Source organism: Heterocephalus glaber, unplaced genomic scaffold (assembly GCF_053883595.1).
Source record: "Heterocephalus glaber isolate CG9 unplaced genomic scaffold, H.glaber_assembly_v1.0 deba00001067, whole genome shotgun sequence".
NCBI lineage: Eukaryota > Metazoa > Chordata > Mammalia > Rodentia > Bathyergidae > Heterocephalus > Heterocephalus glaber.
Genome location: NW_028258187.1, coordinates 290166 through 315474, shown reverse-complemented (window position 1 = coordinate 315474; position 25309 = coordinate 290166). Strand labels below are relative to the sequence as shown.

The 25309-nt window shown below is 42.0% G+C and overlaps 1 protein-coding gene across 14 annotated transcripts in view; it reads left to right on the top strand.

Annotated features, from left to right (window-relative positions):
- Enah (ENAH actin regulator) overlaps positions 1 to 25309 on the top strand; it is a 140736-nt gene that overhangs the window by 102682 nt on the left and 12745 nt on the right. For 8 of the 14 annotated variants that reach the window (XM_087209801.1, XM_087209804.1, XM_087209806.1 and 5 more), the window contains 7 exons: positions 2986 to 3070; positions 15574 to 15785; positions 16868 to 17617; positions 19685 to 19926; positions 21028 to 21173; positions 21337 to 21394; positions 22221 to 22269. In XM_087209801.1, coding sequence (XP_087065927.1) covers positions 2986 to 3070; positions 15574 to 15785; positions 16868 to 17617; positions 19685 to 19926; positions 21028 to 21173; positions 21337 to 21394; positions 22221 to 22269 — 1542 coding nt within the window. The remainder of the gene's footprint in view (positions 1 to 2985; positions 3071 to 15573; positions 15786 to 16867; positions 17618 to 19684; positions 19927 to 21027; positions 21174 to 21336; positions 21395 to 22220; positions 22270 to 25309) is intronic. The other 6 variants (XM_087209809.1, XM_087209811.1, XM_087209810.1 and 3 more) reach the window with 2 other exon arrangements.

The following is a 25309-nucleotide window of genomic DNA, read 5'->3' as shown; positions in this document are numbered from 1 at the left end:
GAGAGAAGTTTTACTCAAATTCCATTACTTATAGCACACTGTATTAGTTAAATTGCAACATTTTTTTTTTATTAGAAACAAAAATTCATAGGCTTTCCTATGTATCCTCCTCTAGCCAGGACAAATTAAAATCAACCTTTGTCTTTGGCTCTAGTAATAAAACATGGAGAGAGTGACCCTCACACAGCAGCTGTGTATTGGAACGGTGCAGGGTCACTGAATTAACCACCACACGATGCTCATAAAATATTGTCATTTAACCATTGAGATGGTTATGAAATTAGCCATTTGTATGTTATGAGCACAGATACCTTGTAGAAACTTGAGCTACTTGGAGTAATAATTACATAGCAGAAAGTGCAGTGGCAGCTGACAGCCTTGCCCAATCTTAGCTGCTGCTTCACATTGCTAGGTATAGCCTTTGATGTTTGACAAGAGGGGAAAAGGTAATTGTGTACCTGTAGTTCATCATTTACCTGGAACTTTTATTTAATACATTACATTTGTGTTCATTTTTAAAGTGCATATAAATTTCCCTGTGCTAATTTTTGCAACTTGACAAAATTGTTGAAGAAACAAACAAAACAGTCAGATTAAATATAGATGTGAGAAAATGCCAAGGGGAGAGATTCCTTTCCTCTTCTCCATTTATAGAATGAAAAGACAAATGATCCATTACCACAAAGAACTATGTAGCAAAGAATTTTAAGAGTTGTTCTTGGACCAGGATCCTCCCCATTTTAAGAAGATCTTCCCTGAAGTTTTTCTTTCCGTCTCATATGCAGGAATAAACTATAGTAAATAATTTTTATAATTAATGATATGAGCCACAAAAATATTACCCATATTTAAAAAATCTTTCTAAACAGGTGTACTGAGTGAACTGTTAACAAGCTTAAGAACATTCAACATGCTCTGTAAATTACTGAAAGAGTTTTTTCATTCAGTTTGGTGCGTGACATCAGATTTGTGTTAATTTTTTAAAAATCTATTTATTAAAGTCAATAGGATTGAGTTGAAATTTTGACACTTTTTTCTTGAATTTATATATTTGAGTTAAAACTTAGATTTCAGTTAGTGAATTTAATCCACTAAGATTACTGTTGAGACAGAATGTATGTTCTAGATGTGAGCAAAAACAGTTACAAGAGCCAAACAAGCCTAACCCACTGACATTCAGTTGTATCATTATTTATACAGCCTGAGGTTTTCATTTAAATTCTCAAATAAACATTGTTTTTAAAAAATAGTTAAATGGTAATGATTTTGTAGATTGTCCATGCCAGATGTTTGTACTGTAATAATTTCAGATGAATGTAACTTTGGATGTACTTTGTAAAGTACATTCTCCCAAAATTTTATACGTTCTCAGGTTATCCTCCCATATTCTATATCCTTGTCCTGCCAGAAAGTGGTATCTTTTTGTATAAAATACTAAATATTAGGTTATGGCCCAATGTGACAGTCTTTTTTTTTCAACATCTTTATGTTAATTTACCCAGGAAAGTATTTTAGTATGTTTACTAGACAATAGTTATATATTTTTATTTATACAAACATTTATGTGTTTATTTAATTTTGATGTAAAGAATTTTGGGGTTTTTTGTTAGTGATTAAATGGGGTTAATATATTTTTATATTTTACTTTGGTTCTCAGAATCCTAGGAAATCTAATGAACTATGTCACTGTAATTTGCCATTAAGGACAGATTAAATGATTAATCTAAAAATATTATAAAGAGGTGAGGAAAAAGTAGGTAAGTTTAGATAAAAGTATTTCTGTTTATCTACTCCTGGGATGTATCAAAAGCGTATTACATCCTGGTCAGTGTATGCTTCTTATAGTGAAGCATACTCCATACTCCACATACCATAAAATAGATTGTTTATGCTCTTGGCCCATAGATTATAATAATTCGCTTTAAACACAGAAGCACTTGTTTACTTACTTTTTAATATTAATGATCTAGAAAAATCTTTCAGAATTTCTGCTTAGCACATTTAGTGGCATGCTAGAATTCAGAAAAATACCTAGCATGTCATTTCTCATTTATTCCTCCCCAATGATAGGAGATAACTACTTCTTTACTCTCTCATTTACTGGATTAGATTTCAAAACTGTTTGAGTTTAACCTTAGGCATTGTATATTAGATTCAGCATTTTTATCTCATTAAATTTTAATATCCAGTGACATTAAGATGTCCTATAATTTAGTGGAATTCTAAGATGCTAAAAATGGGTCTGCATTGTGCATGGTATGTGGGAATGAATGGTCATTAATTCTCACGACAGAACCATGTCTGTATGAATGCAGGTGGTGTTTTGGTTTTTTCCCCTTACACCAAATGAAAAGTTAAGATTGTCTTTGTTACATTAAAATATCAGATAAGCAAGTTAATTTATTATATAGAAATGTAGCAAACGTTTGTTTTCACCAGTACTGGAAATGCTAGGCCGTTAAGAAAAAATGGCAGCTTAATTTGGGCAAATTTGATAAATGCATTAGCGTACTTCAGTCTAGTAATAAGGTTCTCATGCTCTTTCTCTCTCCTGTTTTTCATTTCCAGTGTTCTATTTAGGTGAGTTTTTGAATTCTGATTTTTCATTTAAGTTCCTCTCCACGTCATGAACAGTTGCCCCAAAGAGAATGTCTCATTGTCTTAGAAAATGTCAAGCTTAGGTGCCTATTCAGATGCTCATTAAATACTTGTTTTACTCAAGCTCTTCATATATAAATGTTTATTTTTTCCTTATTGTTGATGTTTTCCATTTGTTTCAAGTAAGCCTTCTTGGAGATGATGACAGCATTATGTTGCAGTCTTTCATTTGCTCTGTGTTATGTAAAGCTTATATTTTATTTTGCTAGAGAAAGAGAAGATACATTTGTAAATATGTGATGGTTTTATGTTACTGTCATGCTTTTTATCTCCTCTATCAAGCTATATAAGAAGGTAATATTCACCTGCACTGTTTTCCTTTTGTAGGGCCAACATTGCCTAGACAGAATTCACAACTACCTGCTCAAGTTCAAAATGGCCCATCCCAAGAAGACTTGGAAATTCAGAGAAGGTAAGTTCTCAATCTTTGTATTGCAGAAGGCCAAACTCTGGCCATAATTGAGAGTAGCTGTTTGCAAGCCACAGCTTTTATATTACTAAGTGAGTGGATACATGTCATCATAAAATTTCATACCTCCTTTTTTGTAAAAAGCATACTCATAGTACATTTAAAATATTTTAAGTACACTTAACAGCATACAAAATGTCTTCAGTAAGTCTTATTTGTATAATAGTTACAATCTGTGGCAAGTATAGATTTCACATGACCAGTTTAACTAGAAAGTTGAAAAATTGGTGGCTGGTTCTATAATACATTGATCTTGAGATACTACGATGAGTTTCAGTAGAATACATAATTATCCTGCTTATAACTAAATGCTGGTGGGACAAGGTTGGCGACTTGGTTTTCATCATTTCAGTGTAGCTTGGAAATACACTTGAAATTATAATGCAGCCTTGCTTAGAGATAGATTTTTCTGAGTTAGTGAAGAGTCTGAATTGTAAATCTACTTTGTAATAAGATTGTTTTATAAAATTTACGTATATTCAGTAACTAAAATTGGAGCTAGTCAAGCTACATGCCTCATTTTCAAATAATTCTAGAGATGCTGATGTTGCTTCTCATCATTATCAGGTGACCCCTGTTTGGAGGGTTGATCACTAATGTTAGATGGACCATTCTTTTGGTTTGTTTGTTTTGGTACGGGGATCGAACTTGGGACCTTGCACTTGCGAGGCTGGTGGTGGACCAGTCTTATATGAGATTTTCCACAAGGAGCATTTGTTCTGCAGCACACTGGCATTTCTTACTGTGCAGCCTTTGGTGATATTTCACATTTCAAAAGATCTTTCATTTTCTCTGTGTTGTGTCAATGTTTGTGTCCTGTCCCCCCAGTTGGCTGAGAATTCCAGAGCATAACTACTTAGCTCTTGAAGTTCCCCTAAGAGTTCCCAGAATGAATTTTGCCATAGAGCCTCCATATATTGGTGTACTCAGTCATGTTACACTAGAAATAGCTTCCACATTTGGTGAAAATCCATCCAGTTATTTTGAATGACGCTATAACAGTTATAAATAAATTTTTTTCTGTAGAAATAAGCTTACAGGATATAATAATTTCAGTTCTGAGAATTTAAAAAAATACCAGAATAGTTAATTCCAGCAGCGAGGAATACAGTGAGATAGAGAAATAGTGAATAACAAATGACCATACGATCGTTGAGATTAACACGTGTAGATAATAAGGAAGACCCAGGAGAGAACCCAAGACGTAGTAGAAGGCACTCTCGTTACCTTGTGGTCCAACAAGTACCTCCTGCAGTCTTGCCAGAGGTCAGGACCACAAGGGCAGGAGCAGGAGCCACCCCAGGGTGTGTCAACTTGGTAAGGTCAGGGGGTGGCCTGCCCAGGGGCCAGGATTCTGGTTAGAAAATTTAGCTCAGTGGTCCCACCGCCTGCCTCACAAGCGCTAGGTCCCGAGTTCAATCCCCAGTAGCAAGAAAAAGAAATGAGTGTCAGGCTGGGGCCGGGGAGGTAGCTCAGTGACACCACACCTGCCTGGCAAGCACAAGGTCCTGAGCTGGATCCCCAGTGGGGGTTGGGGGGTGGGGTGGGATGTTAGTGTCAGGTGCACTTCTCACAGTTGTTATGGAAACCCCATGCCTGGTACTGATTATTACTCCTCTCAAGGTGCTTGTCTAGAAGTACTCCTTTGGATTTATTTTTTTTGTTTATACAGACATAGATACTTCTACAGGGTTTGAATATATTTTGCTTAAAATCAAAGTTGTTACTTTCACTGCTCATTTGTTTAGTTGAAGACTTTATTCAGTCATTTTGAAGAATAAAATTTAATTTTCTGAAAAATTGGTTTGATTTTAAGTTATTTTCTGTCCATAGTCATGCACTAGATTCTTTAGATAACCCTTCCAATTTCTTTCCTCTCTGTTCCTTTTCTTTGCCTGTACCCATTTCTTTTTTTGTTTTGTTTTGTTATTTTGGTACCGGGGATCAAACTCGGGTCCTTGTGCTTGCGAGGCAGGCCATAGAACCACTGAGCTAAATCCCTGGCCCCACCCATTCCCTTTTAGTCTGGTGAGACCTGCCTTGTCTTCCCAGGTCTGCCAGCCATGGTGCTTCCATCACTGGCTGACTCTTGGTTTACATTTCTTCTTGATTCCTATTTTCACTCTTGTGTCTTCTCTGGTACTCCAGCCTCTTCTCAGTGCTGATTCTTCTCCTTTTCTGTCTCTTCCACAACTGATTCTTTTTCCTACATAAGTCTTTAGGTATCTGGTTTTTCTTTCTGCACATAGTACGTCCTTTGTAAAATTGAGGTTTGAGTTGGTGTATTAGTCCATCTTTCATTACTGCAACAGAATTCCTGAAGAAGTTTGCTTTCTTTAGAAAAGATGGTTAATCAGCTCACAGCTTTGGAGGTTCAAGGCCTGGCACTGGCATCGGCTCAGGTCTGTGTGGGTGCTTTTAGCTACCATCCATTCCCAGGGCACACACGTGTGGTGGGCCAGAGGACCTTCCATTAGGCCCATTTCTCAGAGGTTCATACTGTCTCCCGGCACTGCCACCCTGGGGGCCACACCTCCAAATCATGAACCCTTGGGGCACATAGACTCTCTCCAACCATAGCAGTTGGGTGTTGCAGCTCCCTGTAAGCACTAATGTCTCTGCTGTTGCTGTCCAAACCTACAGCCCAGCTTTGAGCCTTCGCTTGCCATCTAGGTTCACAGATCCAAACAGAGGACATCACATACCCTCTACCCTCTGAGAATGTGAGGGCAACAGTGGCCCTCTGTGCTACCCACCTGGCACAGCCATTCAAGTAGATATTCCACCATGTACCAAGCTAGAATGTTGTGAACCCTAAATGCTAACAACGAGTATTAATGAGAGTCCCTGTTGTAGAGAGCTCATCTATTGGCATATCCTACTGAATCTCATAAACTCTTATGATTTCATCTTTACTATAAGTTCTCTCACACACGCACACCCTGTACTGGAGATTGAGCTTTTTTAAAATTTTGAGACAGGGTCTTGCCAAAAGCTGTCCAAGCTAGCCTTGAACTTGGAATCCTCCTGCCTCAGCCTTCCAAGTGGTTGGGATTACAGATATGAGCCACCACACCAGGCTTCCATCTTTTTAATTTTAGTTTAGAAGCACATCATTCTCTATATTTATTCAGTCATACCTTGTCTTTTTCTGTAAAAGCCTTACAGCTTTACTCTTCTGACATTCTTATTGCTGGTAGTTTTCCTCATATTTATTTTGTTATGTACTAAAATTTTTAGTTGTTTTTTTTTCTCTTGAACTTAGATCGTTTTCAGTTCATCCCAGTGCCAGATTCATTTTTCTTAAAGTCTTTTGCACATATATGTTCTTTTTGTTGTTTTCTCTTACTGGTCAAATGCTAGATCCTCTGGATTATTTCCTTATGTCAGTTTTCTCATTTCTACCCTCATTTTGTTTTATATTCTTAACAGTTTTCTTAGTCTTATGTTCTAAGGCAGTAGTATTCAGTAGAGTCATATAAATAACAATTTTTTTCAAGTGGCCATATTAGTAAAATTTTAAAAGATACAAGTGAAATCCACTGCAACAAAAATACTGCCCTTTGAACATGAAATAACTGAAATCACTAAGATATTGTATATTTTAGTTTTTAGACTGAATCAGTCAAAATTAGTGTGTGTTTTACACTTGAAGCACATTTCTGCCCAAACTAACCACGTCTTGAGACCTCATTGGACAGCTTTGTAGGAGACCTTTCATTGAGAGTTTAATTTTATTTAATTTTATTTATTTTTTGGTACCAGGGATTGAACTTCGGTCCTTGCTCTTGCAAGGCAAGTGACGGAACCACTGAGCTAAATCCCTGGCCCGAGAGTTTAATTTTAAACTCCAAGAGCTTTTCCTTTTTCGTATTTGTTCCTTGTTCTTAGAAGCCTGTAGTGAATTCATGGCTGTACCTCCAGTCTCTCATTCCTCTTCCTCTGCTTGACTCGTCTCCCTCCTAAGGCAGCGTGGTACTCACGTGTCTTTCTGGTTCCACACACCTACTTGGTGGTCCTCAGTGGTCCATGCTGTGGCTCTGCTGTGCAGTGTTTCTCTTTGTCTGTGGGTCCATGCAGGGAGATAGGTGAGCTCTCCCGGGGGACCCCAGAGTGCCCCCAGAACCCCACACCTCCCTTTCTATAGTTAGCAGTCCTCTATGGGGATGCTGTTCCATCCGCTAGGCCAGAGTGTGAGGGGAGCTTGGTAACCAGCTGTCCTGCAGACTTCGAGGAAGAGTTTGTGCCTCAGCTTGATTCCTCCCTCCCCTCCCTGTTCTTTTCTTGTCTCAGGTGGGGTCTCCCAGGCTCCTCCTCCGTGTGCACTTAAAACTGCATTCCTGGACCCCAGTGCCTCCATGGCTTAGTCCAGTGACATCCAGGGACATGTGGGACAGGTGGTGGGGAGGTTGGGCATCTTCACCATCACTGAACATGGTGGTGTAGCAGATGATAAGTGCTATGGGAAAACAAAAATGAGATTCTGTGCCTCGGAAGGGCAAGGGGAGTGCTAGATGTAGATCTTACTGAGGTGAAAGAAAAGAAGGAGTTAGCCAAGCGGGTACCTGTGGAAGCAGAGGGAATGGTCAGTGCAGTGGCAGAAGCCATTATGTGAGCAAGAGGGAGGAGCTTGGCTCCATGGAAGCTGGACCCAAGCATGCCTAGAAGCAGGGAGTGCTGGAGATGAGATCTAAGGTGAGGCCAGATGAGGCAGGGCTCTGACACTACTGAGAATAGAGGAGTGATGTGACTTAGATGTTAATGGAATCAGACCACAGATGTCAGAGGTAGGGTCCATGCTGAGACAGCAGCCTGACAGGAAGGCAGCTAAGAGGCTGGTAACAAGTGGGAAATCCCCCCCCCCCCCCCGGCCGAGTCCTACTGATCTCTGAGGAGCAAGTATGAGAGGAAGGGGGCTTTGAGGGTTCAGCCTGAGCTGTGGGGAGGATAGGGGGATGCATTTGCTGAGCTAGGAAGGCTTGGGAGGGTGTTGGAGACAAATGCTGGGGATGTAGGATTCAGGCACTCACCTGGCATCAACCAGAAGTGTGGATTAGACACATCCCTCTGTCTAGAGGAGGCTAGGAAGGAAGACTGGGTATGTGACTCCTTCTGCTCCTTTCTGTCCTCCAGAAATGTGATAATAAACTCACTGTATTAATGACAGCCCTTCTCAGCTCTGCTTTGTCACAGGTGCATTGGTACATATTTTATGGTTCTGGAATTGCAGTAGAATTTTGAAGTGGAATATCTGTCAGCTGCTTTTTCTGCCAACATGAGGAAGAGCCTCACCATTTCAGCTTTGCGTTCTTCTGGCCCCTTCTCACATCCAGGGTAACCCTTTGCCCAACACTTAGGAGCATCCCCTGGCAGTACCTGGCATCCCTGGTGACTGCCGCCCTCTAGACTATACTCATCTTTCCTGTGCTGGTGTGTGTAGCACTGGCCTCTGCCATGTCCTCGTCCTTCCTGCATGTCCCTTTTCTGTACCCTTCTCCACCCACACTAATACCTCTCTTTTCTGAATTCCTATAACTTAACCAGATACTCTTTGGTAGTTTCTTCTAATAAAACATAAAAAATAAAAGTGGTGACAAACTTGGTAGATCAACAAAAGCATAAATCTAAGCTAAACCACAGGAGAGAAGGCATGAGCTGCTGTGGTGCCCACCAGTAGAGAGCTGCTTCGTAGTGCGTCATGGCTGCTCAAGTCTTGGTAGCTCTTTCCTCCATCACACCCAAAGAGGTGACAAGCAGTCATTCTCAGGGGCTGAGCAGAGAGCTCTCAGCCAGCTATTTAGTGGAAGTGTGATGCAAACACCCCTGGTTTGAAAATCTTGTAGGGGCCACATTTTAAAAAATTTAAGAGAAACAAGTAAAATTAATTCTAACAATACATTTAACTCTGTATATTAAATATTTTAATAGGCCATCGATAAAAGATTTTTAGAGATATTTTACAGTGTGTGTGTGTGTTTGTGTTTGTGTTTGTGTGTGGCATGGATTTTGATGCTTAGAGCTCATCTCATTTCATCCTGTGTGTGTTAGGAATGCTCACTTGCAGCTGATGGCTGCATATCTGAAAGCACAGCAGAGCAGACCAGGAGTTGGTATCCTACAACTCATTGCCACATGGATCCTGCAGTCTACTCTTTTTTGGTACTGGGGATCAAACTTAGGACCTTGCGCTTCTGAGGCAGGCAGCGGCACCACTGAGCTAAATCCTTGGCCCTGCTGTAGTCTACTCTTATATAGCCAAGAGATAAGAAGGGCTTTTACATGTTTTATTGTTGTTTAAAAAAAGAAGGGCTAGGGGTGTATTTCAGTGCTGACATCTGCAAAGCCCTGGGTTAAATGCCCAGCACTCTAAAATAAAGCAAAAAGAGAATGGAAGGAAGGAAGGGGAGGGAGGGCAGAGGAGGGGAAATGCTACTGAATGAGACACTCATCTGGTGCTTTACCTAAATATTTGGCCAGCCCCTGGTCTAGCTCAAGGCATAGCAGGCAGAGCTGTGAGTGTGGGTGAGGTGCCCACCAAAAGAGGTGGAGTGAAAGCTGGCCAAGTAGGGGATCTCTCTCTCTTACTCAGCAGACTGACACCAGAGCCAGGCCCGAGTGCTCAGGCAGAACATCAGGACTCCCCTTGGGAGGGTCACTGTGACCAGGAAAAGGCAGGAGTGTGGACCTTGGCGTCCAGCCAGGCAGTCATGTGCCGAGGGCTTCTCACCAGCCTCAGTGCTGTTCTGTGAACATACAGCCAGGGACCCCAGGTCTGGTAGGACAGCTCTGTCACCCAAGGACAGATCCCAAACACCAGAGATACTGAGGCACCCAGAATGTGAGCTCCATCATGTGAGGACAGATAACACAGTCTTTCAGGCCCCACAGGACAGCTCTGTTGCATGAGGACAGACCCCAAGCCCCAGGGACCTGAGGACAGACTGACCAACAGGAAGCACTGACTTTGGAAGAAACCAGAATAAAGCAGGAAGGAGATGAATGCCTGTAAATAAATGTACTGTCATAGAACAGCTGGGTGAATGTGTTTCATGTGTGAAACAAAAATTGGTAGCTAATTTTATATTGAGAGACTGAGAAAGAGAAAAGGGAAGGAGGAGGGGAAGAGGGGAAGGAAGGAAAAAAGGAGGAAGTGTTTGAGGAAGTTTCCTTGATAATAATCATAAAACTTCAGTGTATGGTATATGATAGAAAATAAAGAAGATTAGAATAGGGGTGCAATATCCACTAAGAGTTCTTAGAAAAAAAAGAACAACTGTAAGGTATGTGAGTCTGCAAATGTGTAATTTAGAAAATTTAATGAAAGTCAGTGATTTGTCTTTATCAAACTGCAAACCTTTTCTGTAAGGGCCAGATAGTACATCCTTCAGGATTTGTAGATCTTAGAAGTATCTGTGACGTTCGCTCACATCCTCATGTAAGTGGTGTGGCCAGACTTAGCCACTGGACAGTGGTTTGACCTCTGGTCTACACCGAAAAGGCTCACTAATGCCTGGTCCTGCAAGTGGGGAAAACAAAAAAGACCCAGCCGACCACCAAGAAAAAGGACTGTGGAGTTTTAGCACACTAGCCAAATGGTGCAGGTTTGTTTTGTGGTCTGGTTTTGGTCTTTTGGTGCTGATAGGGATGGAACCAGAGCCTCAGGCGTGCTAGACAGATCTTCTAACACTGAGCTGTGAGCCCCAGCTCCTAGCACACGTACTGGGAAGGAGCGATCTCAGAAGCTGGGGCGGGAGATGGGAGTGCTTCAGAATGCTGAGGGAAACCCTTTCCGATCTCAGACCTTCTGCACAACTTCCTGTGAAGTCCCTGGAAGGTGTGTTTTGTTAGATGAAAGAGTAAACCAAGGGTGACAGCCTATGAGGGCCAAGAAATGAGAGAGTGACTCCATATCCAACTGAGGAGACTGGAGCCGCCCCAGGCCTAGAAAGAGGGCTCAGAGTTCTGGGGGCACATTGGGCCATAGAGATAGGGTCATAGGGTCACAGAGAAGGACCAGAGTGAGAAATACGCTGAGTATTGGTGCCTTCAGAGTGGTGTCGCAGTGCTGTGGGGAGGACGGAGAAGGAAACGTTGGGGGTGGGTTGTCAGAGTTGTGGGGATGAAATTGTTTCTGTAATAGGAAGTCAGTAGGTGGCATGCTGTGTTCGAAACCAGAGGGTGAACACCAGAGTATGGAAAGTAGTTGCTTCTGGGGAGAGAAATCAGAAGTGGTGCAGATAGGTAAGCACTGGGGATTGAACCCAGGACCTTTGCACTGAGCGAGGTCCCCGTCCCTTTTTTATTTTGAGACAGGGTTGGCTTGAACTTGCAAATCCTCCCTGCCTCACTCTCCCAGAGTGCGGGGATTACAGGTATGCGCTACCATGCAGAATACTGTTGTGAGCTGTGTAATACTCTTTTTTTAAAACTAGGTATTACATTTATAAGTTTTAATTTTTTACTTCTAATCAGTGAAGGTGAGTTAATACAACATTCTACTTTGTATGTTAAGCTTTATTGATCTTAGTACCTTTACTATAATAACATGATAGTAGAGTTTTCTGTTCATACATATATCATTTGTTATATCAGTTTTGGTTCTTATTCATTAATGATTTGGCTTCCTTGGCTGTGATGGAAAAATATATTCTAAGAAACATGAGTCAGTCCTATGTTAGTCTCCACTTAGAAGGTAATTTAGTTGCTACCTATAAATAGTTTGCAGATCATTGCTACTACCTGAAAGTTATAAGAGGGACTAAGATCCCAGCACAGAACTGAGGAGTTAGAGCAATGAGAGCCCATGGTCCCCTCATGAACCTTCGGAGGCAGGATGGACCCAGAGTTGACCAGCTTCTGCTGTAAGTACTGGCTTTTGTCTTGTCATGTTAAAATTCTGTCTTAAGGCTTAGCCATTTTTTAATGTGTTTACTAATAGAGAAGTGAAATGCCCACATTATACAATTAAAACATACACTGTATGGGGCTGGGGATGTAGCTCAGTGATGCCACGTCTACCTGGCAAGTACAAGGTCCTGAGTTCGATCCCTGGTACTGAAAAAAACAAAAAAATATACCATATGTATGGTTCCATTATTTGACAAATGCCAGTAGCATCAGTGGTATTAAATGTTACCAACTCAGAATATTTTTCCTAGTCTGCTGTCCTACTTCATTGTCAAAATCGAATTCCTTATGTACTTACCTAATACTTACTGTTCATTATAGGCAAGGGTGAATGAAATGCCTTCTGCAGTTTTCTTATTTATATTGTACATGTTTCAAAAACATAAGTCTTTGAGTCGTCATAAACTTGTTTGACTATACATGCTATTATTGTGGGCTGATATTTTTTGTACCTGCTTACATGTAGGAGTAATTTCTCTTTTGAAGAGAAATACTTTAGTGGTGAGGGGACTAATGCTTTAATGGCTACAATATTGGTCACTTGCACTACAATTGTTTCCGGAAAAAATATGTATTGTTTTCTTAGAAATTTTTAAATTACTGTGAAATGTATATTCTTGTCCTAAAAGAAATTAGCCTGTCAGAATTTTTCCATAGTTTAGAAGTAGGGAACCTGTACTTTGACAGAATCTTGAGATATCCTATAATGACTGAAGAAAACAGCCAATGTAGAGACAGAACTCTCAGATAGGGGGCCACATGCATTTCCAGTATGGGAACGGGCATGGTAATTGAGAGAAAAGCAAGCTTATGTTTCCTAAACACAAATGTCTTGCATTAGAGACTACAATATTGTCTGATTTATAAACAGTACAATTTTGGTGGGAATAATTATTTCCACCAAAGATGTGTAAGTCACAATTTTCTGTTTGGCACAATTTCTTAAGAATTGTGTGTAGATGGGCATCTCTTTAGTGAACAGACTAAAAATTAGCTAGCGATGTTCAACACTTTCTTCCTTCAAACAGTCTGCAGACTCATGAACTGCCTCTTTGAACCATGTTTCAGTGAACTTGGAGATGCGTTCTGGCTGGTGCTCTCCTCTTGTATCAGCGGATCCTCGGTCTTCTGTGGCCTGCAAGCCCGAGGAAGCGCTGATGTGGAACAGTCCCCTTAGTCAGCTCTTCTACCTACCCGCCCTCTGCCTGCCATGTCAGCATGGCTTTGCCTGTGCTAAAAGCACTGCATTGCTTTGGAAATAGCATGGACTAAGGGTTAACAAGCTAAGAATTAGAAACAAAATGCAGTCAGAATACCATGTGGCTCAGCTGTGAACAGAGTTTAGTTCTTGTGTGGGTCATGTAACTCAGTATCCTGTGAGGGAGCTGCCATTGGAGAGAGAGACATTGCAAAAGTGGGAGTCCTGGACACTGAACTGTTGGGCTTGGCATGAGCTTTAAAAACTGTTATTTTGATAAAAACGAAAGTGGCATCACAAAAATCTAAAAAGACTTAAAAACTTGGATCTATATTACAAACCCCAGTTGAATTTATTCATTAGATGTGGTTGATTTTTTTAAGTGACTTTCCTCTGTCTAGTTTTTAAATTATTAAAAACATTCTTATAGTGTGTCTAATTTTTTGCCATCAATACCACAGTGGTACAGTTATCTGTTAAAAACTTGTACAGCTAGAGACTTACCCAATAGCTTAAGTCAGTACTGTGTCCTTAAAATGGATTTTATTAGCCACTTATAAGGAGCCACTCCTGCAGGATGCTTCTGCCTTCTTGCAGTCATTGTTTTTGTGAGAGAAGTAGGTGGATTTGCTTGTCACAAGGGCTTTTTCTGCTGTGAAAGCCAGCTCGAGAAACATGAGAGGGGAGTTTGGAAAGATCTTGGTTACTGATACTGCTGGGAGGAACAAAGGTTGGAGCCCACCCAGGTCACTAGCCCAGAGAAAGTTCCAGTGTGAGATTTTCACATAATAATTACCATTACATCTCACATTTATCAAGTATTTTGCCCAGGAACTTTTAAAAGAGCCTTTACAGTATTACTTCATTACTTTTTTCCTACAGTGCTCTAAAATGTATGTATAGAGTCTAACTTTGGGGGGGGGGGTTGACACAACTTTTCCTAAAGGTAGTTTGGAGCCATATACAAGGGGTGATCTAAAAATACAGTGAATATTTTAATTTTTAAATCTAAATAAAAATTAATATTTTCCTCCCTCTTGCTTTGAGCACACTTGTCCATCATTCTAGCCACTTTCTGAAGCAGCTCCGAAAGTCCTCGTGCATGAGTGTCTTTACTAGGTGTGATCAAAAGCATTGTGAATGCTGCTGCTGGGTCTAAAAGCATTACAGTACATCTTCTTCCACCTTACTCACTGGGTCTGGCACTGGTGGGACTTCGGCCCTTCCTTAAAGTCAAAATGACCTTGAAAAATAAGCATTTTTAATCTATTCAGGGTATCGAGACAAACAGGATAGCGCAACTGAAGATACTCATGAAAAAGGACTTCCAGAACTGCCTGAGTTTGACAAGAATGATGGGATAAGTGTAGTCAAAGCAGGGTGAGGGTGTTGATGGCTGTGTGTCTTTCACTGTAATAATTTTTAAAAATTCAAACACATTGTATTTTTCATCACACCTCATACTAAAAATCTTAAGAAATATATGCCCTTTTACCCAGCAGATATGTTGATATTCATCCTATAGAAGCAGTTGGAAGAGGATTCCAAGGTGAAGATAAATGCTTATTGTGGTATCAGTGGTAGCATTGGTATGACTTACATCCTACCATAGGAGCCTGCTTGAACTCTCGAGAGCTAAACAAGGGAACATGTGCACTCACAGAAAGTGCAGATGCTGCATGCCCTGCCTTTGGGTAACCCCATGGTGTATTAGAGAACAGAGTAGTAGGGAAATGGGATTCCAGTTTATTTGGTCTTTTAAGTTTGTATGTACAGTATTACGTGAGGAAAGGTTTAGAATATACTTGTATATACCAGAATGTTAATGATGGTTACCTCCGGATATGAGATTTCAATGACTTAAAGTTTATTTGTTCCCTTTTTATGTAACTATGTATTTAATCCAGCAAAAGTTTATTTAGCCATTGCTGTGAGTGGTCATTGTATTTTCCGGAATGATAATTTATTTCTTGTACAGTTAAAATTTAATGTTACATTTTAGGAAGAAAAATTGCAGTCTTAGAAATTTTTTCACTAAGCAATTAAAATGATGACTTGATTATTGGGGTGGTCTGTTTGATTACATGGAAAATTCGTTACCTGCAGTATTTTATCCACAGAATTTAGAGAATAAAGTGGGACTTGCTGTGAAGTGCTGAGCCATCCAGCCAATCTAGCGCTAATAGGAGACTATTTGCATTTGTATGAAGCCTTTCTTCTTATGAGAGAGAGATGTTAACCTCATGCCCTGCATTCCTTTTATTGATTCAGAAATAAAGTGAACGTCAGTTCATTTGATGATTGACCGTAGATACATAGTTTTAATTTTTTATAATTTTAGGCAACTGCAAGAACAACAACGACAAAAGGAGCTGGAGAGGGAACGGTTGGAGAGAGAGAGAATGGAAAGGGAGCGCCTGGAGCGCGAGCAGCTGGAGCAGGAGCGCCTGGAGCGGGAGCGCCTGGAGCGCCTGGAGCGGGAGCGGCTGGAGCAGGAGCAGCTGGAGCGCGAGCAGTTCGAATGGGAGCGCGAGCGCAGAGTCTCGGGTGCTGGTAAGCGGCTGGCTGTGCTGTGCTGTGCCTGCCTTGCTTGCTCTAGGCCAGGGTGTCCATGAGTGAGGTGCCCGGCCAAGCCGGATGGCTGCAGATTGCAGAAAGCACAAAGCAGCGACAACTTTAATGTTTCCTTCTCGTTTCTCTCTGTATTGCTCCTATTACTTAGAGACTTAAAGAACACTCTTGGCAATTTTTATCTGTCATTCTAATTCTTCTAACCTTATAAATTGGCGATGGAGTGTGAGTGTATTTTTATGGAAATTTTTTGTATTAGATGAACTGGGAAGATAGTTCCCTCATAAAATTTCTCAAATTGTCTCAAATACTGCATGAAGTAGTATAATACCAGGCAGCAAAAAATCAGCTTGAATATAATCTAAAGTTTTTGAAGGAGAAATTAAAGCAGTAAGTAAAAAGTATTCTAAAACTGGATATTTAAATATATTTTCTAGTATTCTGATGGAATTGATTGAAAGACATTAAGATATGCCTGAAAGTTTGAGGCATTCATTAAAATTAACATCCATTATAGAACCTAAGAATTTTTATTCCATGTGACATATATCAGAAGTCTAAATGCAGGTTGATTGGATAATGGTCATTTCAGTTAATCCACTTGTTTTGACTGCCTAATTATTTTCTGGAGGAATAGCTAACAGCTGTTCCACAAGTAAGCATTGAAATAGGAAGTTCTTCACCCTTTGTAGTAAACACTTGGCTAGTTTTTCTATTTGTTTTTTAAAAACTAAATTCATTTTGCATATGATGATTTTAATATTTTAATGGGTTAAATAATGAAAGTTAAAGATGCTATCCCTTTCTTATAAAGGACAAATTTATCTATTTAATTTATTAATGTACTTACTAGTCAAAGAAAATGTCATTTTCTGGATCTCAAGGTATATGTTTACAAGTGAAAATTCTCTCAGGGGAAAAGATTATATGCACATGTGCCCGATTCTCTGTAGCTGTAGTGTGCGTTTATGCAGTTGTCTGATTGCTGGTTTTGTGGCTTCACTCGCTCCTTTTTCTCTCTCCTTTGTACCCTGTCTCTGCCGCTGCTTCCCACCTCTGTGCAGCTCCGTCTCCAGACAGCCCCCTGTGTAGCGCTCCACCTCCTGACTACCCCAGTTGCCAGCCTTCTCCAGCTCCTCCTCCACCACACGCCAAAGTCACCTCAGCTCCGGTGTCAGACGCCGCTCCTGACCACGCTGTCGTGGCAGCATTGCCACCTGCTTCCACACCCCCTGCACCACCACTGCGACACTCAGCCACACGTTTTGCGACTTCTCTAGGCTCAGCCTTCCACCCTGTTCTCCCTCATTATGCTACAGTTCCTCGTCCTCTGAACAAAAACTCTCGGCCTTCCTCTCCTGTGAACACACCTTCTTCTCAGCCTCCAGCGGCAAAGCCCTGTGCCTGGTCCCCTTCTAGTTTCTCTCCCCTCCCCCCATCTCCTCCAATCATGATTAGCAGCCCCCCTGGCAAAGCTGCCGGTCCTCGGCCTGTCCTTCCCGTCTGTGTTTCTTCTCCTGCGCCCCAGATGCCCCCGTCACCAACTGGGCTGCTGGACTCTGTGCCATGCCCGGCGTCTCCACCACCTACCTCAGGGCCACCCCCACCACTGTCCCATGGCGGAGCTTCAGCTGCCCCTCCCAGCACCCCCCTTGCCTCAGCCCCCTCATCCAAGCCCAGTGTTCTCCCTTCTCCCTCTGCAGCTGCCCCTGCCTCTACGGAGACTCCTCTAAACTCTGTGCTGGGAGACTCCTCTGCTTCTGAGCCAGGCTTGCAGGCAGCCTCTCAGCCGGCCGAGACTCCACCCCTGCAGGGTAAGGCTTTCCTCATTGCTGCTGGCAGCCATGGCTGCCATATGGAAGGAAGGGAGGAGAGTTTAATAGTGGGACATCAAGATTCCAGAGTGCCACGTGGGGTCTTTTTCCATTTGAAAAATTAAAATGGAAATGAATATTTTTTATTCTGTTTTATCATTTGCATTTGGAAGGTCGGTAAGGGGAATTTCCATTTTGCCCTAAGTTTAGTATCTACTACAGCATCATAAAAGGTGTTTTCTAGGGCCGGAGATTTAGCCCAGGGGCACCACGCCTGTCTCGCAAGCACAAGGTCCTGATTTTGATCTCTGGTACCATTAATTAATTAATTAATTAATTTAAAAAAGATGTTTTCTAGTAATACTAGAAATATTAACACAGTGGTGCCTCTGTTCATGAACTTTCTGGAAAAGATGACCACGTTCGTGTTCGTGCAGGAAAGGTGGCATGATCATGTTTGTCACCTGATGTAGAGTTTGCAAACAAAAACAAAATTTTGCCAGATACTTCTGTTTGCAAACACTTTTGTTCGTGAACCAAGGTACCACTGTACATTTCTTTTAAATTTTACTAGGAAAACTTTACTTGACCTATTTGATCAATGGTCTAAACTGTTTTCCTTTACTTTCTGGGAAACTCAGGGATTTACTTAGTGCTGGCTATGGTCTTGATGTGCTGTGCTAAGTCCCCCTAGTGCAGTTCTGATTTGGGACCCCCAGCAGCAGGCTTTCAGGTGGTACACACTGAGCCCTGGAGCATGCTGGCTGTGCAGGAGGGTGCAGAAGACTCCGAGTGTGCCACAGCCCAGGTATCAGAGGGCAGCAGCCTGCACAGGTGCCTGCACCTGCTGGGTTTGGGAAGAAGGGTACGGCCCCAGAGCAGTGGTGGTGAGTAGGGAGGGCTGGCTGCTTCTGAACGGGAGTAAGGTACCTATGGCCCTGTTTGGGTTTTTGTTTTGTCTTTATTTAGAATTTAGTGAGGATTACGGAGAGGGTGCTGAAAACAAATCTAGACTTCACAGCATTAATCTCAATTTAAACGTACCTCTTTAAAAATCTTATTATCTAAAATAATGTAATAAGGGTTGTTAATGCTATGCATATCTTTGTTGTTGACTTGTGAAATTTTCTTTAAAATGGAATCAAATTCCAAATTTAGGGCCAGGATCAGAACTACATCAGCACACTAGATGAGGAAAGTGTGGTCCTCTGTGCCCTTCAGGAGGGGACAACCGCTTCACTGTCTCTTCCTGAGGCTGGGGTAGTTACAGGCGCACTTGACTTGTGCTGGAGACCCCTTTCAGTCCTTCAAGAAGGAAATTGCCTGCTAGTTCAGTATTCTGACACTAAGTCAATTCCTGTTTGATCCGTCGGTGATTTTATGAGCTTCGAACATTTCTTACGCACCAACTTGAAGGCTAAACACTTGTACTTCAAACTGTATGTTACTTCTGAGAGTTATGTTAAGATTTTACTTGTCTTGGTAAATTCCCTTACTGCAGTGATTCTTAACCCTGGCTACACCTGCAGTTTCAGTATAGAATATTTTTAAGGTACTGGGCTGGGACACATTCTTCTTTCACATTCTGAGCCCAATCACTCTGGCCATGTATAAACAGGAAACATCTGTCTTTGTTATAGTTAGGGTACCAAGATACACTGTCTCAGCACTCACGTGGATTATTTGCAGTATGGTATTTCAGATAGTACTACCTGCTACTACATTTACGTGTTTGTTTCTTAAAGAATGTCTGCCTCTCTCCCAAATTTTATAAGCGTTTTAGTTTTCAAATCTCCATGGGGAAAAGCATCTGATCAGATGGTCTGCTGCATAGTTCACTATTAGAGGCCGAACATTAATGCTTGTGTGTATGTGCGTATTGACTCTGTCTCAGCATTTAAAACTGATGTGCACTGTAAGCAGCACAGCAAGTGAGACCGCTGCCCTGTGCGTCACCCGACACGGCACTCTGCGTGCCTGTCCTCACTTGCCTGTCCTCACGGCGCAGGGCCGCTCCGCCCGCGAACTGACGTCTGTCTCCACGTTCCTCTCCTGTTCCTCCCCCAGGCGTCGTCTTGGGCCCGCCTGCCCCTGCGCCTCCTCCCCCTGTCCCCCCGGGCCCCCCCCCGCCCCCCCCACTGCCGCCTTGTGGGCCTCCCCCGCCCCCGCCCCCGCCCCCGCCCCCTCCCCCTCCTGCCCCGCCCCTCCCTGTGGCTGGATTTTTGTCGGGACCTGTGCTGGAAGACCATCGCCCTTTAACTGGACTTGCAGCTGCAATTGCTGGAGCAAAACTGAGGAAAGTGTCACGGGTAATTGCGCTTCCAAACGACTGCCATGTACATGTGTGTCTTATTCTAAATATCTAAGATACTGGGTTTGTGACTTCTACCTTTATGAACCTATGCTACTAGCCTTATTGGTTAGAATTCAAAATGATTAAAATGTACCACAAAGTTCCAAGGATCATATAAATTTGTGAATCTATCGTCTGCATTCACCAGTTAGTATGTCACCAGTACCTGCCCCCTTCTTTGTGTGTGGTTCCGCCTGTGCACACACAGCCTTGTCTGCATACCTTGCGAGTATGTTGGGCACATCATGCTCATCTCCCTCAGTAACCTTGGTATGTACAGTACTTTGTAAGAACAAGGTCATGTACATAGTACAGGGTAGCTATTAAAATTAGGAAATTTAGCACTGTTTTCAAATTTATTCTGAAATGTATTCAGATCTGCTTTCCAATATCTTTTTATGGCAATTTTGTGGCGATTTTTATGGCAATTTTCTTTCATGGTCTTCTGTTGTGTTTACTTGTAATGCCACATTAGTGTAGACTGTGACTGTTCTTCAGTCTTTCATACTACTGACATCTTTGAAGACTCAGCTATTTTTTTAGATTTTTCTTTCAGTTTGGCATATCTGATTTTTTTCTTCAAGATTCAATTCAGGTTGGGCATTTGGGGAGCAGAAAGACAGTTGAGTACTTCTCCCTGTATTGTGCAAGAAGGGCTTCTCTAGCTCCTGGAGTGGGCCTGCGGATAGAGAGAAGCTGCTGGGGCCAGAGCCCCATGACTCAGTTTGGGCTTGGAGCCACAGTGAGGCACGGAGCGCGCACTAAGGGCCAGGGGCCGTGTACCAGGATGTCCCTTCAGGCGCTCCGTACTTGTCTGAACCTGTGTGCAGTTGCAGAAACCACCCCACACTACTCAGCACGATGCTTTCTTCTGGGGCGTATCACGTAGGGAGACACCCAGTACTGTTTCACCCTAATACTGATGGTGTTAGCTTTGATAAAACTGTTGGTATATAAAGTCAACACTATTTTAAGGCTTAAAAATATTTGCATATTTTAAAAAATTAACATTGATATGACTAACATAGAAAATTATCCTGTGTATCTTCTTGTTAAGATGGAGGATGCCTCTTTCCCTAGTGGAGGGAGTACCAATGCTGTGAACTCAGCCTCCTCCAAAGCCGACTCCAGTCGAGGGAACGGGCCCCTTCCTCTAGGGGGCAGCGGCTTAATGGAAGAAATGAGTGCCCTGCTGGCCAGGAGGTGAGAAATCTCACTGTAGCAGACATGTCCATAATCTGGAGGATTTTGTTAATTTTATTCTGAATATAATTTGAGTAGATGTAATTCTTCCCTCTTAGAGAAGGAAATTTTATACTGAGAGTTACGTGATGTTTTTAAAAAGTCCAATTTGCCTTCCTTCTAGGAGAAGAATTGCTGAAAAGGGATCAACAATAGAAGCAGAACAAAAAGAGGACAAAAGTGTACGTGAGTAAAGCCAGCACCCACCATAGAATGTGGAATACCAGCACAGCCCATTCAGAAAACCCTGCCAATGACTATTTAACTTGACCTCAATTAGTTCAGAGTTACGCTTGCTTATTTTGTTTAGGTATTTAAAATGCCCCGCAAAATGCCTTGTTGTGTTACCCTGTTTCCCTGAAAATAAAACTGAACCGAAAAAATAATCAGCCTTGAAAACTAGAGTTCAAAAATGCTAATCCCAATCACTTTGCCTTACCTGCTGTTCCAGAGTGGCCACCAAATGAGAGAATAGTGAGGTACCTTCTGCGTGACCCTGGCCATCACCACGATAACGACCAGTGCTTGTTTTCCAGTTAGGTGTTATTTTAGGGGAAACAGTTATAAATTACAGTGGTTTTCTTAGTAAAACGAGTTGATGATAAGGAGTCTTGGGAAAAGCGCTGAGGTTCAAGCCTGTGGAGTTAATTCTGTTCTTATTCCCCTTGAAATGAGTGAGTGCCATCTTCTAGGAAGGTTTGTGTCCCTTAGTATGAAACCTTCATGCCATCCTCCCCAGTCCATCTGGGCAAACTCTCCTCTGTCTATTCCTTGTGTAACTGTTTTCTCCACACTTCTGGGTCACTTCTGTCTCCTGTGGCTTCCTAGCAGTAGCTAGCACAGGTCCTCAATGAGAACACACCAGGCTAGGCGCTCTGGGGATCAGAGGGGAATGCCAGGAAGAAGAGGAGCAAGAAGTCAAAGCCAAGGGGAGGGAGGGGTGTGGGCTCAGTGTGCACGCAGCAGGTGCCCAACAGGGGTGCTAATGCATGTGTTTCTGTACATTAGGAAGATGCTGAGCCTGTAACTTCAAAGGCCTCTTCAACAAGTACACCTGGTAAGTTCAGGAGAAATACTTTAATCTTTGTCAACTTTCCTTAAATTCTAATACTCGCCAATTAAAAATTTCTCTTTTCTCATATTTGGACTAACTGCTTGGTGTCTAAAATGTTAAAGTTCCTTTTCACACATGAATACATTGACCCTTTTTCTCTTACCTTTTTTTGACAACTATAATTTTTACACTTATAAAATCTAGTGCATTATTGTCAATGATTTAATAGTTCTTAAAGGTGAAAATTAAGCGAGCATGTTAGCTAGCACTGTTATATTTCAAAACATTCTCAAATTGAGAAGGTTATCATTTTAACCATTCATTTGCATGATGTTGCTAATCAAGGAAATGAAGCTTCTGATTTATAAGCTAAAAAGAATCTCTTAAAAGCTTTTCAGAAATGTTAACAAAACACATGTTCCTGGAGGCTGTCAGAGAGCAGTACATCCAAGGTGCGACGTTAGGCTGCTTGCTGTGTGGCTGTCCAGAGACTGCAAACCAGGCTGTTTACTTCCTTGCCTATTTTGGAATGAAGTGACATAAATAAATTGAATGAGTTAATATTCAGAAAGGTCCACAAGAAGTCAGTATAGAGAAGTATCTGTATTAATTTCTACATATTTTAATTTAGAGATTACCAGCCACCAATAAAATGGCTTCTTTCCTCTCTTTTTTTTGTAATTTTATTTTTTTACAAACACATCCTTTTGTTTTTGTGATTGTAATGGATCCCCACGCACACAGTCCCTCAGTCTCATGGGTTTGTTTAACAGCAACCATTCAGTAGTCTTGATTGCTATATTATAATTATATTGTGACTTTGTGAACTGTTTTTTGTCACCCCATTTTGTTTTTCTCCTAAATAGGACTCTTACAAAATTAATTATATATAGCATCATTAAGACTGTAGATACTTTAGAACTGAACCAAATTTTAGGGTCATTGAGTCATTAAAATATGATAAGGGTAAGGCCAGAGATTTAGCTCAGTGGCTCTGCGCCTGCCTCTCAAGTGCAGGGTCCTGAGTTCAATCCCTAGTACCAGGAAAAAAAACATGGTAAGAGTAGTAGAATATTCTCTACCCAGAGAGGGAATTCACTGGGTACAGATATGCTCATGATTCTCTGAAGGTTCACCATGGACCCCAAATCCACATCCCCTTAATTCAGATACGAAAAACTAAACCCTGTGTTTTGCATGTATGTGACATATATAAAATCAGGAATTCATTCAGATGGGCATGTGGCTGTTTTCATGTGTTTCAGGGTTCTTTTAAACTAACATTGTATTAGGCACTTGATAGGCCAAAAGGAAGTGAGGTGTCTTGAGCAGAAAACTCATAGTACATTTGAGGCATGTTGAAGGAAGGTTAATCTACTGTGACCAGATACTGGATCCCGGTCGGCCAGTGTGTTAGTTACTTATACCTAACACCCAAAGTTAGGGGAAGGGTTTATTTGGCTCACAGTTCATAGAGGTTTCAGTCCTTCATTGGCTGCCTTCAAGACAGGGTGGCAGAGGAAGCAGCAAAAGCAACAAGAGGAGCGGGAAGGGTGTCACAAAGGAAAAGCAGCTTACGGTGCCCACAAGGCAGCAAAGGCAACAAGGAACTTTAACAGCGTCGTTCTGCCCCTTTTGTCTTATTCAGACTGCTGGGATTAGGGCAGCGCCAAACCAGTCACCACATGTAGTGGTTTAGTCTCCACATACCCTTAATCCTAGCATCACGCACTCTAGACTCACCTGCGTATGACCACATGAGGCTTTGCGGGGACATCTAGACCCAAACTATAACAGCCAGAGAGGGAGGAGATCGTGCAGTGTCACTTGGGCCATCTTTGTGGAAAAGGGCGACATGTGGGTGATGTGTGGCTGCACACTGGAAGTAGAGTGTTGGGTATGGCTGCCATGGGGACAGAGCGATCCTCGAGAAGGCAGTGTATCACAAACAGGAAGAGACTGGGAGGTGGCAAATGGAAGCAGTCTAGAGGGAAGAGTTCTTTTTGGAAAGCATTGGAAAAATAAGTTGAAAAGGTGAATTAGAAAGAGAAAATGTTTAGAGCCCTTCATGAGAAGATCAGTTTAGGCTTACACTGCAAGTGTCAAGTTAACATCACCAGCTAAAATTGCTGGAGGCACGTAAAGATGGCACTTGTGAGCACAGTGATGTGGAACCAGGGAGGACTGACATAGTGAATTCAGTGAGGAAGCTCCTAGTGCAGGGAGCCAGTGTGTTTCCAGAGAGCCTTTGCGGGGACCAGCCTTGGCCCTTCCTCTTGAGGCACCCCAGCCTTGCCCAAGATGGCTTCATACCTTGGCCCTACAGAGCAGGCAGCTCTGCCCTTCCTCCTGAGGCACGCCGATCTTAGCCCTCTCCCCTTTAAAAGTGAAGGGTATTCACATTTGTCTAATTGACAAGGACTTAGCTACCATTAGGTAGCAATCACTGCATCTGTTCCTCTTTGAAATTACACCCCAGCTTTCCAGTTGCCTCTGTGGTGCAGTGTCCTGATGACTGTTCTCCTCTCTGCCTAATTTTGTTCAGGACTTCCCCCTTCACCTGCCTGGCTGCTGGGTTGGATGGGTCACTGATTGTGCCCCTCAGGGCACGATGTGATTATTTGGTGGTCCCCAGCCAACTCTGGGACTTGGCACCACTGTGGCATCAATGAGAGAGTGTATTAGCTGTTAGGGTACAAAAGAAAGAACAGAAACGTTTAATGAAGAAAGAATTCCATGAGTGACAAGGAGCCAAGCAAGATTAGTGGCAGCTTTAAGGTTTGCACCTGGATGTCAGCTTGAAGCAGAAATGCAGAAACAAAGTGGTGCTTCAAGGGGGAGTTTGAATTTAGTTTTGCATGTGCATATTTTGAGGAGACTGCAAAGCCCATTGAGGGGCTTCATCAAAACTCAGTGCAATACCTCAGTTAAAACTATATGATAAGATCACAACTCGTATCTTAATCTTCATGTGGCCCAAAAAGTTTTTCTCCCAGACAAGTTTCCACTTCTGATTTCATCCCATTGTCCAGTTGGGCCAGTG